Source organism: Bombus fervidus, chromosome 7, assembly GCF_041682495.2.
Source record: "Bombus fervidus isolate BK054 chromosome 7, iyBomFerv1, whole genome shotgun sequence".
Classification (NCBI taxonomy): domain Eukaryota; kingdom Metazoa; phylum Arthropoda; class Insecta; order Hymenoptera; family Apidae; genus Bombus; species Bombus fervidus.
Window position 1 is genome coordinate 17,442,879 of NC_091523.1, and position 17,372 is coordinate 17,460,250.

Sequence of the window (17,372 nt, forward strand, 5' to 3'; positions counted from 1 at the left end):
CTTTAATTATCAATTTTTGGCCGATTCCCGCATGGACGAACGGTTGGATTTCGTTAAAAGCCGGATAAGATCAGCCGCATCGATACAGCGTGTGATTTTAAACCGGCGATTCCGAAAATCTGACCATCTACCGGCCAGACGGCCGATAAATTCGCGATACTTGCACGTAAATCGTTAGAGCTGCCAGACGCACGCCAACTTTATTACAATCGCCACCCATTCGATGCGTCCCCTTTTTTCTATCCGACGGATAGCAAACGAAGAGAGAAAGTACACCGCTGGCCAAAGGCAATCGATGCAATCCTATTACGTTCAAACTCACGAACGTTTAACCACCCCTGTGGCGCGCAATTTGCATATCTTCCTGAACGGCCATCTTTCCGTCCCTCGGAATTGCAATAAGTGCACGATGTTGCACCGCAGTGGCCGCCTCTGAAGTTACCGTAGTAACCTAAGGATAAAGGATTAAACGGCGTCTCTCTATTTCTCTTTTTCTTTCTTCGGTTAGAGAATTTTTATGGTCGACTTTTAAAGTAGATTTCTGGTTGCTAAGAGTACTGATTTCGCTGGGCTCGAGGGACTCTTTTAACTCGTCCCTTCTTGCAAATGAAATCGGTTTCTGCCATGCTCTCTTCTTTTTCTTCGTCTTTGAATTTGCCTGGCATAACGCGATAGAGACAGTGTCGAGGAATGTTACAAGAAAAATTAACGAATTCCATGCTTTAAAACGGTCGATCGAAGATCGAATCGAGGGTATTTACGAGCGAAAAGAACCGTTTGATCGATGTTACTTTGAATCACGTTCTTAACGTTTATGTACGAACAACTAGAACGGTGATACCTTTCTCGTTTCGTATCGCGGATTATACAGGCCTCTTTTCAGCAGGTTTATCCACGTAATTAAAATTTACTTTGAACGCAAGAGTTTTTCGCTCGCTGTGAAAGCTGTCCGATGCAAAGCCAAGCGCATATGCTTTTGTTTCTTTCGGTGAAACGCTCGCGAGTACCGCATTAGCTCGTTAACCTGTCCTTAATTCGCAACTTCAAGCGGATGGCGGTGAATCAAAGAAAGACCAAACGAACGAATTTTCGACGCGGGAACGCGGAATAACGAGAAACCACGATGGACGCATTTAACGGAATTTCGACGGTCCCGAAACTAGATTCGCTCCAGGTTAACGATTCTTGATTGATCTTCGATCGATTAAACGTTTGTCCCAGCCACGTGTCATTCGGCGTTCGAAAATGAAAGGGACGATCCTCGACTTCGATACGTCCGTTGCGTCTGGCCGTGCATTCTCGTGAAAACTAGACAAGAGAGGAAAGAAAAGAAGATAAAAGGAGGAAGGAAAAGTACATAGAAACGAAGAAAAAGCGGCAGGAAATTAAGGACAAAAGAAAAATTCAAGTTTTCTTCTTGCTGTAGAGGGAATCACGGAATGAAAAGGAGCAGGAAACACAATGGGGAACGTAGACACGGTCGAGAGGCGGAGGAGGCGTATCGCAGCGTCGAAATTCGTGCACAGTCGCGTTTTTTATCTCCCCTTTTCGGAAAAGTCGCGGAATCTTTTAGTTCTGCCAACATCAAGGGGGCGGAGACAGCATTTATACGCGTAGACGGCAAGGTTCGCCCGTTCAAAGCGCAATAAGCAAGCGAACCATGTAATCGACTATCTGGCAGTAAATCCTGTGTGGCGAATGTACATGGTCGGTGTCTGTGCCCGTATCGAGCCTCGGTTACCACCGAATTCCGACTCTGTTATACTCCTCTCTCTCTCTCTCTCTCTCTCTCTCTTTCTCTCCGTTATGCTCGACGATTACCGGTCGCGTTGTCATCGCGTATGTTGTCGACTTGATTCACGCTCGAAACCTTTTCGAGCTGCAATTCTTAAGCGGCTGCGGATAAAACGTCGGAAATCATGGAAAAATGTGTCCCCGTCTTCTCAAAGAGCTTCTTTGTTACACGAATTGAACGTATGTATGCACGCGACGTGATCGATCCTCTTTGGATCGATGAAAAGAGAATTTCATGACTCGGACGATAAGGTTTCGCCGATCGAACAAGGTGGTACATTGAATACTCGGTTAGGATTGTTGCATCGTAAGAAATAAAACGTTTCGGAGTAAAATACAGTATCGATTCATCGACGGTATATCATGTCCTTCGCATTTACGATTTTACCTAATGTCCTGGATTAAACAAACCAGATACCGGATTACTGCGCCTGACATTCTTCTCCGACATACGTAGTTGATGTTGGAAAACAAGGAGATTTTGTTGGTGTAACAACAGCACCAACCGTTGCCGAACGTGTTTTAACATTTGGTAGTCGTTTGAAACTCGATTCGCCGTTGCAAACCGTTGTGCTCCGTGCGTTCGTTGCTACTACGTGTTTGATTACAAGGAATTTCGAATCAGGTGTCTGGAACGCGTAGAAAGATGATTCCAGAAGAGAAAGTAATTGACACGGTGAATTTTATTCTCAACGTGTTTTGGGTATCGAACGGCAACATCCGAAACTCTATGTCGTTATTTTCATAATACGTTTATAACATATACACATCCTACCTAAACTAGAATACCACCCAATTTCACGGAAAATTATCAAATGCAAAGTAGGAAAATGTTTTGATAATTATCGTCTGATAAAGAAAATTAAAGAATTTTCAAGCAGCTTGTAGCAAACCTCGTTCGAGGAAGAACATTGTTATATTCAAGGGCAAAAAGCCCTTTCTTTCAAACACTCGCAAATAAACAGAAATATTTTACGGGGCTTCGTAATCTCGATGAGACGAGTTTAACACTCGAACAAATCTACTTGAATAAATTTTCCTATCAAAATCGAATTCTCTGTTGTGGTTTTACATTTTACAGACGACGTTAATCCCATTTTATACCGAACTATATATTACTACATTTTATACGGATTAAATAACTACACACCGAGATAGACGAGTTTTTAATTACCTTGCATCCACGAACGAAATACGTCGCAACGATGTCGTTAACGCGACGCTTTGAACGAACGAGGGATATTTCGATGAAATATACTTGAATTTTTTACATTTCAGTCTTGCTCTCATTTCAGCGAACAAAAAGGTATTTGTAATATTTTCAGAAAAAGTTTCAACAATTATATTAAATATAAATTACGATATTACATACTGTGGAAGCTTTTATCTATAGATACGTTAACCTTTACGTTCACCCGTTACATATACATATATTTCTATCGTATGTTTCTATATTGGCATAAAATTACTTGAAACATTGATTGTACGCTGTATACAAAGCGCAAAAAAAAAAAGAAAAAAAAGGAAAGAAAGATCGATAGATTTGCAGGGAAACTCTGTAGGTTTCTGCAAAATTTAGTCGGGATAAAATCATTTTTTCAAGAAAAAGCTAGATGCCTATGCGAAATATTTTATCCCTAGTCTCGCATGAATGACATTTCATCGTGAGGTTGTTTCGTTCGTACATGCGAAAAGGTTAAATATTAAAACTTCGCGCTCCTGCTTTGACGTCTATAGACATCATAAAGCCGTCGCCGTGCTGAGAAGCAAATTTGGTATTTCGGGTCGTAGAAAGACATCCGGTTGTTGCACAGGCAAAGCTCGTTAACTCGCAATTTCGAGGAAAATTAGTTGAGTAGTTTGTCTGGTCTTGGTACAGGATTTTCATACTGCACGCATCTCGTTTAACGCGATTCGCTCGCAGCAGTGGTAAAAATCCGCCGCTAGGTTTAGTACCTGACTGTCGTAGTTCGATACAAACATTTTATTCGCAACAGCTGTACGAAACGACGCGAATCTTTTCTAATCGATCATCAAGTTTATCGTGCGTTAAGTCAGATAGTAATTAAAAGTTTCACGCTTGAAATAGGTTTTCATAAAGCGATTGAAAATATTTACGACGGAAGATTAACAAACAAATTATCTGCGTGATTTGTTTCCGTTCATTCGGAGCTAATTTTGTCACGTACAAGTTATTATGAACGGCACCTTAACAATCGGAATAATACATTGGATATCTGTGCGCAATCGTAATTTAAAAAATCAAAGTTTTCTATTTTGAATATCTTGGAAACTGAGGCTGTGCGACGATTATTATACGTATAGGAAAGAATACTCAGAACGTTCATCTTGACAACGTGTTTCGAGATCGTCGAAATCGGTGAGATATCCTCCGTTGTACCGATCGTAGCAGTTTGTTGTTAAAAATTAACTTGCTTAGGTACTGACTTTCGTTACATTAAACGGGATAGTTGAACAAGGGACACGTTTTTCAACGCAAGGAAGCGTCTGCTTCTAACGATCGCAAATTCTGCCAAGTGTCTGATTGACACTTTGCAGAGGAGAGTTGTAACGGTAATTAGCCAATTGCCTAGTCCGGTATAGTTTCCCTGGAAGGCTGTAATTTATTTCATCTCGGCACAGACTATTAGGTATTGCCAAGGCGTGCGTGTATGCACATATCCAGCGCATAAAACTCGACATCGGAATTGATGGGGCCAATGCGAGGAAGGAGTGTGGGCGGAGTAGACTAATTTATTAAGTCCGGTTGTAGAAGGTAACTGCGCGTGATAACATGGGTACGAAGACGAGGAATCGTTCGTCCACGCGAATTCCAAGGAAGAACGAAATCTCGTCGCGTTGTACGAAGACAAAGTTGAAAGTAAAAGTAATAAAAGTAGAGGAATCGATACAGTTTCAATCTGTTAATCCGTGTCGTTTCTTAATCACAAGCTTTTATAATCGGAGAATTAAAAATTGACAGAGACGAATAAATTTCAGTTTGGTCGGTTTTATTTTTTGCAGATACGAACGCGATATTTTCAATAACGACTAAATAATATGCCAAAAGATATAAGATTCCTAATTTTTCAAGAATATTTAATAGCGCGTAATAAATGGTCCAAGGAACGTGTATTATTCTCGGAAGCGTGGTTCGATACGCGATCGATTCAATCCGATTACGCGATAGGATGGATCTGTTACGTATTCGAGCGGAAAAAACTACTGAGTTTCGATGACAGAACGAAAATATCGAACGTGTTTTTAAAAGAAAGTCTGATAAAGCTTAATCGGCGAAATTCTATCGATCGAACGGCTCGACACGACGGGAAGATCTCGAATAGACGAAACAGCGATGGAAGCGAGTCAGTCGATTATGAAAATAATAGAAACGCGCTTATATCCGTTCGGCCTGGCAATTTATAGCTGCATTCCGCGTAATTAGCTACGAGACCGAGGTGTTTTTAATTAAACGAATCACTGGAAAACAAGTTTCTCGCGACAGGAAATTCGATTTCGAAATTGTCGCAAGTTGCTATGCAAATTCATTCGTACAGCGGGCATGAGACTTCGATAAGCTTTAAAAACGTAGACGAGGGCGGAGCTGCGTTTTTTTATCAGAGACATTAGACAGTTGGCTGTATTTTACTTTTCGTTTTATGTTTTGCGGAATTAGAATATCGCGAGACAAAAATAATAAAGTGTGGCGATAACGTCGATTCTATTTATTCTTCAAACAGTAAAGTAGATGTAAGTTGGAATTTTCTCTGGTGCGACGATAAAGAGCAAAAAGATAGATACATCGTATATACATGTATGGACGATATTTGAAATATTAGCCTTCGTCCGTTATCGAGGAAACGATTCACGACTTCTGCCGAAATTGGCTCGCAATGTTCGAACAACCACTGACGCACTGCGTTCGATCGAAATGGATTCTCATTTAGCGATCCGATATTTTTGAAAAAGAGAAAGGAAAAAACAGGCGTTCGCGTGCGAGTATCCGTCGCGAAATATTCGCATGATTTTGCTGGGAAATGTATTTGTGGCACAGGACGATAAATCGATATTTTTGTCAGGCGGTAATCGCGTTTTATATGCATCGCAGCACACGCGCAAATATTATCAGACCTTCGCCGGAGTGAAATAAAACGAAGCGTCTAGATACGGTAGAAAATTATAAGATACATCCTATCCGGCGCTGTTCAAACTCGACCGTATATTGTTTGCTCTGTAACGTGTAACTCTCTCGTGACATTGTCAGCCTTCAAGATGCTTGACGCGTCGATCGTGATCCTCGACGCTTACAACGCGACACGCGATGTTAGACACGATTGGCATCTACTTCGACACCTTGCGTCATGCCCGATTGTCCTGATTCCATCATCCAGTTACTCAAACTGTCGATCGATATAATATTTATTTTCCATATTACAGCGTTCTTCGCACTGCGTTTCGGTTCAGTTCGTTCATCCTCCAGCACCTCCTATCGCAATTACTTAAATATCCACGTGGTCGGCTGTTCGCGCATTTCCTTTTATCTCTTCCGACCGCGTTGCTTTTATTTTAACTCCGTTGCGCGAGGTTGGTTCACGGGGTTAGTTTCGTTTGATCATGAAACACGGTTTAACCGCGAGAGAGGAACAACAACGATGTAAGCAAACGGTTTCTGGTGATATTTGCGTCAAACAGCGTGGACAATGCAGTCTCTAGCTCAAGCTTATTTGCATTGGGAAAAGGCTCGAACTGAATACAAGCGTGAAATAACAAGGATGCCGCCCGTAAGTCGGCTCGATCCGTACAGTATATTTTTATCGGAACTCGACGTACGAAGTCGATAATTGGTCGAAGCGTGTCTTTGATAACTCGATTAAAACGAACGCTTTTAAAATATACGTAGACGTTTGTATTCGCGCTTAATACAAACCTTCGAGTAAAAATCACGGTAGTAAAGAGCGTCGTTTAGCGATCAATGGCAAAACCGATAGAACCGATAGAAAAAGAAAACGAAAGAAGAAAAGAAGAGAAAAAAGACGATACGTGGATTGATCGATTAATGGAAGCGAGAGGCTCCCGGAGCAACGATTCCAAAGTGGTACGGTATCGTCCCGTGAATGGCAAGCAATGGCAAGCAATCGCAACGACGAGACGCTGTCTTTAAGAACGATTAATCGATCGTATTGTTCGGTACCCTACACGCTCGCGTGTATACGTACGAAGCTCGGCTCTCTATCGGCAAATCTATCACATTATCGGTGTTCAAGGTACGGGACGTGTCGATAGCGGTGCTCGAAATTTCCAGCGTGACGCGAGACGCGCGGATACATTTCACGTGGATCGATTCACCCTCGACCCGTGTTTGTGGTTGTTTCCGTATATAGCGTTGGTGGTTCCGGCTTAAGAGGGCAAGGGTGTGATCACATTACACGTGAAAACGCATTGGCCCGATATAAGGAGACAAACAGATATCGTAAGATGAGAATGTACCTGCTATGCGGCTGCTATTTCATAATCAAACCGATCTACACGGATCGAATTCAATTTTATCCAAAATGCTCTCGTTTTGTCCTCCTCTTTGTCAAACGACCTCCGGGTTTGACGAGTTGACAAACTGTCTTTGAAAAGTTCGATTAGTTTGCCAACGAAAGCCAACGTAGATACTAGTGTAATTTCGGAGAAAGCAAGTATCTTGGTGTTGCGAAGCCTAAACTCATACCTAATTCAGTTGCGTATTTTGATGCGATGTACCGGTGCTGTAGATTGTTTCGTGATGATTTTACTGGATGAAGGAACGGGGAATGTGTACTAGATGAGAATGTGGCAGACGCCAAGGTTACGAGGACCGCAACGAGGCAAATGGATGCGTGTTGCGAGTAATACAGGGAAATACGAAGTATTAGATGAAATATCGATATTAATTTATGAACGAACACGTTGCAAATCATGCAGCGAATCTCTAGTATCTGCGTTTCACCGTGTTTCCGTTTGGTAAGCGTAAAGTCAAACGCGATTCCTAGTCTTTTTTAATTAGTTGATCTTTAATTAGCTTCGGTCAATTGTAAAAAAAGTCTCGTTAAATTTCATCTAAAAGTTATTTATTTACGACGCGTTGTTGACGATATCGTTCCGGAATAAAAATTTAAATGGTTCTTAATGATTTTCTAGCTGCTATACAAGAAATTAAAAAATAGGCGATATTTATAGCACGCGATTCTAGATATCAAGATACTCTGTTTCATTTACGCTTTGTATCTCTTATTCCGAGGTAAACGTACAAAATTGAATATAACGAGCCAAGTTCAATTATTGTTTGTTTGCTCGTTGTGAGAGATCAACTCGAAGATAGTTTCAAAAGAGGATACTTCTTCGTAAGTATAAATTTTGGAGTATATTTGCACTTTTACAATCAAATTGGCAACTGTAACCATCTGTTACTGGATAGCAGAGTATAGGATTTCAGATGAAACGCGAAAATCACTGGAGTAAACCTCTCATACATCGAAATATCAACTTGTTATAACTGTCGTGGATAACGCCTGGATATCCCCGTACAAACGCGAAAGTTCTCCAAAGTAGGTATTTCGTTGTCTAACTTGAAATTTCGAAAACAGACTGTGATCGAGATCGATCGAATTATCGCTCCGAATTGCCCAATCGTTCCAGCGATTTAACCTACTTTGTGCATGAAAATTTAGATGGCGAGAGACAGTTTTAGAACGCTAGCATAAATTCAATCACTTTTTCGTTATGCTGCGAACGGACAATCGACGCAAATGGATGCGTCGAACGACGATCGATCGGCAAGGAAATCGAATTATAAGAACGTTTGCGTCGCATTCCTTAAATTCCCGCAGTTTGACAGACGCAACGGAAGAATCGTCGCGCACGATGCAGTAGCCCTTTTAATAAAAGATCGAAGGACGCAATCGGCGTTAAATTTACAGGTCGAGTAGCAGGCGACGATATAGGCAATCCTGGAACCGTAGAAAATTCGTCCGTGATCGGTCGCTGACTCCTTCGGCGATAAAGAAGATTTAGATCGATTTAAGATTCCAATTTCCGGGGCTTCTCATGGGAGCTAGGGTACTTGGAAAGACGACGACGTCGACGAGGACGGAGATGTGCCAGTGGCATATCGTGATGAAAGGACGAAGGAGCGCAAGAATGGTTCCCCGTAGATAGTAGCCCGGTTTCGGTAGTAGCCTGGATTCAAAGTAGATGGTCGCTTCAGTCCGAATTACTAGGCTCCACTTTCTACCTTTTCTCCATTCTCATCCTTTCCTCTATTTCTTCTCCAGTCTTATCGTTGCTCGTCTTCTTCTTTTTTTCCAGAAGAAGCTCTTTCCTCTTGGCGCTCTTTCTCTATTCAGAGCTATTTGTATTTCTTGCTCGATAATTACGTTCCTTCTTCTTACAACGTTTCTATAATTTTTATAATTGAACGTACGGTTATATAGCCCCTGGTCTCGCCGGATATCCCTATCTCCGCGTATAATCCTGTCAGACAGCTTTACGAAATATTCGTCTTTTTCCTAGGGAATACTAATTCCTCCACTAATTTTATCGTACGGTTTTGCTTTACAAGGTAATTTGGCCGGACGTAGTATTCATCTCTTTAGTTATTTTCGTTAGGCCGTTCTTACCGTTGCTTATCACGATCCCTTGCTCTCTTCGCGTTACCATATACCCATCGTTTTGTTCCTCTTTCGCTCGTCCGGATTTCATTTCATCCGGTACGCGCCACTCCGCTTTTACCAACTTTTACCTTTTTCCCGTACTTTTTGAATACGTTCCGTCTTATCGACTGACGTCGTTCGACTACGTTACCGAAAGGAAGAAGACATCGTATCCGAGGCACACCTATACGTGACGCTGCTCCTTCTACGAGCGATACATACATACACGCGGATACAGGTGTTCAGATTATACTCGTGTCACTTCCTTCGAAGTGTCTGCTTACGCAGATTAGTACACAGGCTTTAGTCGCGGTACTACGGTCACGTTAAATTCCACCGGCAACTTGAATTAAACCGGTCGACTTGGCCAGTATTACCGGTCTCCATTTTCTCTTCTTCCTTCTTCCCTCTCGCCGCCTGCGTTTTTCCTCTTAACCCTGTCCTTCTTTTTTACCAGATTTCTTCTTTACTTTCTCTCGACCATCGTATCGCCTTTCTTCCAGTCTGCTACAGCCCGCCCACCTCCTTTTGTCTAACTTCTCGTCCCTCTTGCGCGCTACCTGGAAATACCGCCTCGCCGTTAGTATTCTTTATTTGAATTTCACTTCACTGACCCTTTGGAAATTTACGTACGTACATACGCGTCGTATAACGGTGTTATACGTTTTCGTGCGTTTAATATTACACGATATGGGTATCGGTGATCGTACACTGGCATATCCGAGGAAGATTTCTGTATCTGGCCAGCACCGCAGCTGTCAGCATTTTTGACCGAGAAAGAACGATTTATCGATCGACGACGTTTACGCTGCTTATCGCTTTTCACGGAGATCCACTCGCGAATAAGAAATCGATTATCGTCGTTGTCTTTATTGCATTTGGTCATTGCAAAGTATCTCAAAAATACTTTTAAAATATTTTTACGTAAGTTCCGGTGTCCGATCATGTTTGTTTATCTTTCTCTTATTCTTAGCTTGTCTTATCTAGGATCGATAAGTGAATGTAGTAATTTATAGTAATTTAATAATAGCGATATTTACCTTTCTCTTACGTATGTCTCGCTCTTTATAGAGGTATAAACTTTTATACAACATAGTATATACGAATTTTTATAACATACTAAACGTGAAATATTAAAATAAATTTATAAAAATTTATAGCGTAATATATAAATTTGTCTAGTACACTATAGTATAGTATTTTACGATACGATATAAAGATTTTATTGCTTTTCGGAACATTCTCTTACATAAAATTTGATTGCTCGAACTTGGGTTTCTTAAATGCCGTGATCTATCTACTATCCTTTAACTACAATAGGATAGAGACTTATTCGAGTATCAAGAATGTAATACGTTGTATTAGATGTCAATTTTATACTCTTTGCGATAGTTTTCAACAAATATTTAACATTTCCATCTTTTATATTACTTCGTGTGTCCATTGTCATGTAAAAGATACAACGAAACGTGCCTTGCGCAAAGAAACGCAATGGAATCACGAAACTTTTGATACAATATCTTGGATGATTAACGTAGACTTTGATAAAAACGAATGTATGCGGGTTGCCGTTAATATCGTCTTGGATTCGAGCGAATAGACGACTAAATCCGGATTACCCACCACGGGGTTTCTCCTTTCTCTTTTTCCCTTTCACCGGCATTCTTCGATTCTTCTACGTTTCTCTTGCTTTCAGTGAACTACGTTCTCATCTTCCCTGGTATAAGTTTTAATCCTTCTCGATGATTTTTACCCCACTTCCATTTTAGTATTACACGATGTTTATACAGATACAGTTTCGTTTCTCCGAAAGTTTCGACGAGATTGACGTATACTCTTACCAGCGAATAGCATAACGTCGAGAGACCTTCGATCGAAACGTACGATCGTTCCCCTTCAGATTTTATATTTTTTATTTTGTTTTCTTTTTCAGTCAATACCCGTATACACACACATATAGATATGTACTTTCATTATCTTTGGCAGTGTCGTATTTTTGTTAAACTCCCGCATATATCTCCCGTTTTCTTTTCGTAGCGACTATTCTCTATCGACCCTCGATCAAGTCGTTATCATTTCTCTTCGTTCCTTGTCTGACATTTGCTATTCCCTGTAGGTACACATAAAAAAAAAAAAAATTTCCCGTGTGTCCATTCGTCCAATCTTATCTTCTCGCCTTTTTCCGTGTTTCTTTCTTTGGACTTTTTAATTCCATTGCTGGTTTATATCTATCGCCCAACTTCGTCTCACGGTGGTGCATATTTTGTATTCTCTCTGGCCTCGCCAGCTCTTTCGTCACCCCTGCCCTCCCCCTCTTTATTTAATCTCCGTACAAACGTAAGGGGACTGAACGGAGAATATTTCGTGTTTCAATCTGCCTGTTTAAATTTTATGCGTTCGTTCACCGCTTTAATCTTTCTTCCACTTTTCATCCCGACCATGCAGGCGTGTTATGTCAACGCGTTTCATTCTACGAAATGCTATTTATCTTATAAGGAAATGCTTTCGCGCGCCAACGTAACCGCGTTTCTTTTAAACGACGTTATGGTGGTCGTGGTGCCGAGAGTAACGATACACAGAGCTTCTCTCTGCGTAATTAATGGTCCAACTTTGAATCGAAAATCTGTTAAAGGAGACCGTTATTTCGCGTAACTTAAACGAAATAAATAAATTAAATAGCACGAACGAACAAGTACTTAAACAGAGAAATATTTCATCGAAGAAGAACGACTCGTTCCGCTTGTCATTAGTAGCAGCAACGCGTTCTTACGACAAGCAAACACGTTCACCAGATAATACGTATTTCTTCTATAAAACGGCGCAGCGTTCCTATATCGCGATAACGAAGACAGAGAACGGGCGAAGCTTCCTAAGCCGAAGCTTAACTCGGACAGCGTGAGTCTCACAGACCACGGATTTCAGTAGCAACAACGTCCTCTCGTCGTACCTTTGCCCGACCTTCGACTACTCGAATCGACCGTCCCCTCGCAATTGTACTTCACTTTCCTTGGTTCTTGGCAAAGCGGCAGCTCCATCTTTGCGAATCTTGCCACCGTCTCATCTTCCGACCTTTCCTCCCCTTTGGTCCTTTTTTTCTCGCTCCCTACCGCGCTCTTCCGCCCTCGACATTGCCACGTTCTATCGCGAGGAACCTCGTAATTGGCCCTTGGACCGCGACCGGCCCTCAGGGCAAGTCGAAAAGGGAGCGGCGAATGGGTAAGGGTCGAGCGAGCCGAGGGTAGTAGTCGAAGAAGCTACCCGTGTTTAGGGGGTAGACGAACGGAGAAGTAAGAAGTCGAAAGGACAGATACGAGGAGAAAAGCGTCGGTATAGAGCGAGGAAGAAACTGTATAAATCGGTGAGTGGGGTGGGGGGGGCGGGCAGTGAATGGAAGGTGGAGGATGGGGGACAAGAGAGGAAGAAAAGCAAGAAACGAGTAGGCGAGGACGGGAACCGAAAAAGGGAATGGCGGCACAGACAGAAAGATTTGCATCGATGGAGAAAGAACACGGAGGCGTAATACGAGGGTGGAAGTAGGAAAACTGCGGTTCGAGACGGAGAGGGAGAAAGTGAAGAGAAAAATAGGGCAACAACAAACTGTAATTAGGAAAGGAAAAGAGTAAAAGGAAAAGCAGGGAATGGGGAACTATGTGGACAAATGGGAGCGGGTAAAGAAAGGGGTGCAAAAAGAAGTTCGTGTTGGCGGGGAAAAAAGTAGGGAAAAATAAGGAGAGTTTGAAATAGAGAAATGGTGAAACGGAACGAGAGCAGGGTGCGGGTGAGGGGCGGGTGGGAATGGAGAAACAGGGAGCTAAAAGCCGGACCAGGAGAGGGGGACAGGGAAATGGAAAAAGAAGAAACCAGAGCGCGTGGGAGAGAGGGAGAAGCAAGGGACGAAGAAATGGCCAACTTCGAGAGGGTGAAGAGAGAAATATGGGACAAGAGAAATTATGTGCGAAAAAGAGGAAAAGCCGGCAGTGGGGGAAAGTAAAAAATCGAGAAAGTACGTGAGCAGCGACGAGAATGAAGAATTAAAGAAAGTGGAAACTGCGTCTATAAAAGAGTAACGGAAGGGAAGCAAAGAGCGGTCGGAGAAAGAGACGTAAAAACGCAAACTGTATCGGCAAGAAAGGCGTACGGGTAGAAAGACGGGTTAAAAATAAGGAAAAGAAACTGCGCGAAAGACAAGCACGGTGAGCTAGGGGAAGTGGTTAAAAAATGTAAACTAGGAGAGAAAGCAAGGTGGTCGTGCAAAGAACAAAGAAAGCAAAATAAGTAAACACGCGATAAAGAAAAATAGGCTGTGCACGGGTCTCCTAAACTGAAACGAAGGGGCACACGATTTCCGCAAGGACTTTACCCTATATCACGAGATGGGGTTGCGCCACGGGTACAAGGGATACGTAGCTTCCTTTCACCCCCTTGGGAGAGACGGCTGCTTCGTCGTGCTAAACTTTAGTCGGGGTGAGATATGCAGAAATTAAATATTCATTTGGGCTACCAACCCTAGTCTCCTGCATTTTCCCCTCTCTCTCTCTCTCTCTCTCTCTCTCTCTCTCGCCTGTCACGCGCTCATGCTTTGTACCTTCATCGTTCTCCTTCCTTTTCTCTCTGCCGTTCACTCGAAAAATAATGCCTTGGCCTGGGGCCAGTTCCGCTGAAGGCTCTCGATGTTCAACCCCTCTTGTCTCGTTTCAGTATCGTTGAAGAAAAAGATGGCGAATAAGGGCCAGCGAGTGTGCGCGCACCTTGCTACTAAGTAACCTCTTCTTCCCTCTTTCGTTTCTTCTCGCCTTTCTTTTAATTCTCGTTATTTGCTTCTCGCCGCTTCCTCCAGTTTCGAAACGCGCGTATCGTTCCGAGGAACGTACCTGTTGAACCATCCAATGACCGTTCGATGAAACAACGACGAGTACTTTGTTTATGCGTGATTTACCAGCGTGCCGGAGGTGAATGGTAACCTTCGCGTTACATATCGTCTGGCTTTCACACCATTTCGCTCTGCCTGTCTGCTCGTGCTCGCGAACGGAACGGATCGGATCGCAATGGAACACGCTGCTGCTTGGATGTATCTACCGTGTTGTTGCGCAACATACGTACGTACGCTTCCTCCCGGCGATTGACGAAGTGTTCTCTCGGCACGGAAATGCAGCAGCGCTTCCTTTTGCTCCAACACATCCTACAGAATGGTTAGACGCAGCGTCGAGGGAACGCGAAGGATAAAAGGATTTGTTTTGGAGCTTTCTAGCGACCGAGGGTAGGAGGAGCGAGAGGGCGGGAGCTGGATGAAATTTGAATATCGTCGTTGTTGCCTTGACGGAGTTCGGTAGGACGAGGGCGTCGTGATAGCGGTTGGGTTAGAGGATACTTTGTACCTTAATCGTTGTATAAATAGTCATTAGACGCCGAGCTAAATATTGCCTGGAAGTATGCACACCCGCTTGCCGCTCGCACAACGGATATTTCCCTCTATACGTTGCTGCTCGCGTGGCTGTAATTATTTTTGACTAGTTTCCGACCATGTTGAAAATTAGCGAGTAAATAATTTTGAACGGCGGACGTTTAACGCGCGGCAATTTCTTTCTTTTTTCTCTCTCTCTTTTTTTGTTTCGCCGGTTTGTTACAAACTTTGTCGACGAAAATAAGCCGTAGAAATTTGAACGCGGCGATCCTAATAATAATAATTACCGAAATAAGTATGTTGCGTCGATAACAGTTTCATACGAGAACTACGCTAGTGTTTTTAATCGTTGCGAGCGCGTGCTCACGAGTATTGCGTTTAATTTTTCCCGCGAAAATCACGCCGAAAATACAATCACGCCCTGTCGAATGTAATAGAATTAAAAGGAAAGCGAGAGTCGAGAGCCAACAGTGGCGTTTTCAGCAATTTTCATGCGAGATTTAATGCGCTACGTCTAGCGTTCTCTACTGGTTTCAATCGTTTTAAAAGCTAATTCTAAGGATAGCTTAAAACAACGTTTGTAAATTGCCAAAGTACCAGGCTGGCCTATTTCTTCGACGAAAGTGACAAATCGTCTCGTTCCGTTATCGAGAAAAGGAACGGGGCAGAAGAACTTGCAACTTTGATCGTTCGGATTCCTCCATGTGTACGGAGAGAACGACGCAGGAAAGGGACAGCTTAAAGCGTATATGTTATTTTGTGCTACACGAGAGGGGGATCGAATAAAGATAAAAGATCGGTGTGACAAGCGTTCGGTAACAAATATCGCGGATATACGGCCCGTTTGTGATTTGAACGAAATAAAGCTTAGTGTCGCCTTTGCTCTTTAACGGAAACGTTTCAGAGAACGAATATAAGAACAGCGGGAAGGGCAGGGAACGACGAGGAAAATAAAAAGATTTGCTTCGTCGTTTTCAACTGAAAACTAGCTGGAGAGGGATGGATAAAAATAACATAAAATTTGAATATCATCGTCTTTGTTGTTCGCTCTTTACGAACCTGTAAACGATAGGGAATTGCGTTATTTATCGTCTCGTTGTTGCACGATACGGCCTCATATGGGATAGAAGCTAACAGTTTCTCCTCTTTTTGTTTTAGATGCCCGCATTCTGCGGAATAAACACAGAGAGTCGAACCGAGGTAACAGGGATGAAAGGATTTCTTCGACTGTGTCGAGAAAGGGTAAGACGAGCTCGGAATGTTGTATCGCGCTTTCAAACAGTCTTTTACAACGTTTTATCGCGTTTACAGAGGATTGTCTCTCTACTCGCGTGAATAGAAAACGCCGCAATATTATAAATATTTCAGTTAACCGTTACAACGCGAGAGTATGCTTTCCCAGTAGCGTATTCTTAAAAAGAAGAAACAAAGTCAGCAATTTCAAGTCGAAGATCGTCGAATGTCACAATTTTTTTGTTAACACCGAGTCACTTATCAAGGATTCGATACATTACGCCACGAGATAGTCGATAAAGATTTCCATCTGTGTTTTCATCGTTAAATTCAATAGTCGATATTTCGTCCCTAGTTTTAATCGCTCTGCTTATCGATATAGTTTAAGGATCGAGTAAATTTACTAACGTTACAAAATTTGAATATAGATCGCGATTTATACGTTATGGTCGCATTGAAAAAGAAAAAAGGAAATTATTCAAAATTGATTTTAAATAATCTTTCAATCTAAGCTAATTACGTATATGTACGGTGGAAGAATTTTCTTATTCTTACGGTTATTCTTTCGACACTTGGCTCGGCTTTTATTAGAACGAACTCGTAACAGATCTATAAATTTGCAAATTTTTAAAATAATTCTCCCTTGTTTCCGAGTTGGACGATTAATCCAAGAAGAATAGTTACGCGATATCTCCATTGTACGATATCTTGCGAAACTTGGTGAGCTCTTCGCACTCGTTAATACAAAGGTAATACAGGATTCCATCTTTACATGCGACTTGACTTGTGTCTTCCATAATTGTATTCATGATATTCATAGTGTACTGAAATTTATCGAACCGCGAGTTTATGCTTTTATGAGAATATCTCGCGGATTTAAATCATACATAGGAAACCATAATGGCGTACGACTAGATGGCGTCGTTGAAAATTCTGTATATTTACCACCATAAGCTGCAGCAGTGATCGCAAAAGGAAATTTATAAGGGGTTGAAAGGATTTGGCGGAAAGTCGAAACGTTATCGTAAATCTGTCCGAGTTAGCTCAGTGGGGTCGCCATTTCCGTGAGCGACTTGCCGGCGGTATAAACAGAAGATGCGTGGAACAATAGAAGACCCGAGGAAATCGTCGGCAGTTCAGTTTGTCGCTGTGGCTCGTTTAAACGTTGAATATCGCCTTCATCGTCCTCGACGGCGTTGTGGAATTATTATTCTATCGATGATAGAAGGGTAAGAGGTAGGGGAAGGAGCTGATTTAATTGGAAATTA

The 17,372-nt window shown here is 42.2% G+C and overlaps 1 protein-coding gene across 6 annotated transcripts in view; it reads left to right on the top strand.

The window, feature by feature from the left end:
- Positions 1-17,372, top strand: part of LOC139989119 (uncharacterized) — a 264,602-nt gene that overhangs the window by 165,253 nt on the left and 81,977 nt on the right. For all 6 annotated transcript variants that reach the window (XM_072007101.1, XM_072007103.1, XM_072007100.1 and 3 more), the window contains one exon: positions 16,030-16,113. In XM_072007101.1, coding sequence (XP_071863202.1) covers positions 16,030-16,113 — 84 coding nt within the window. The remainder of the gene's footprint in view (positions 1-16,029; positions 16,114-17,372) is intronic.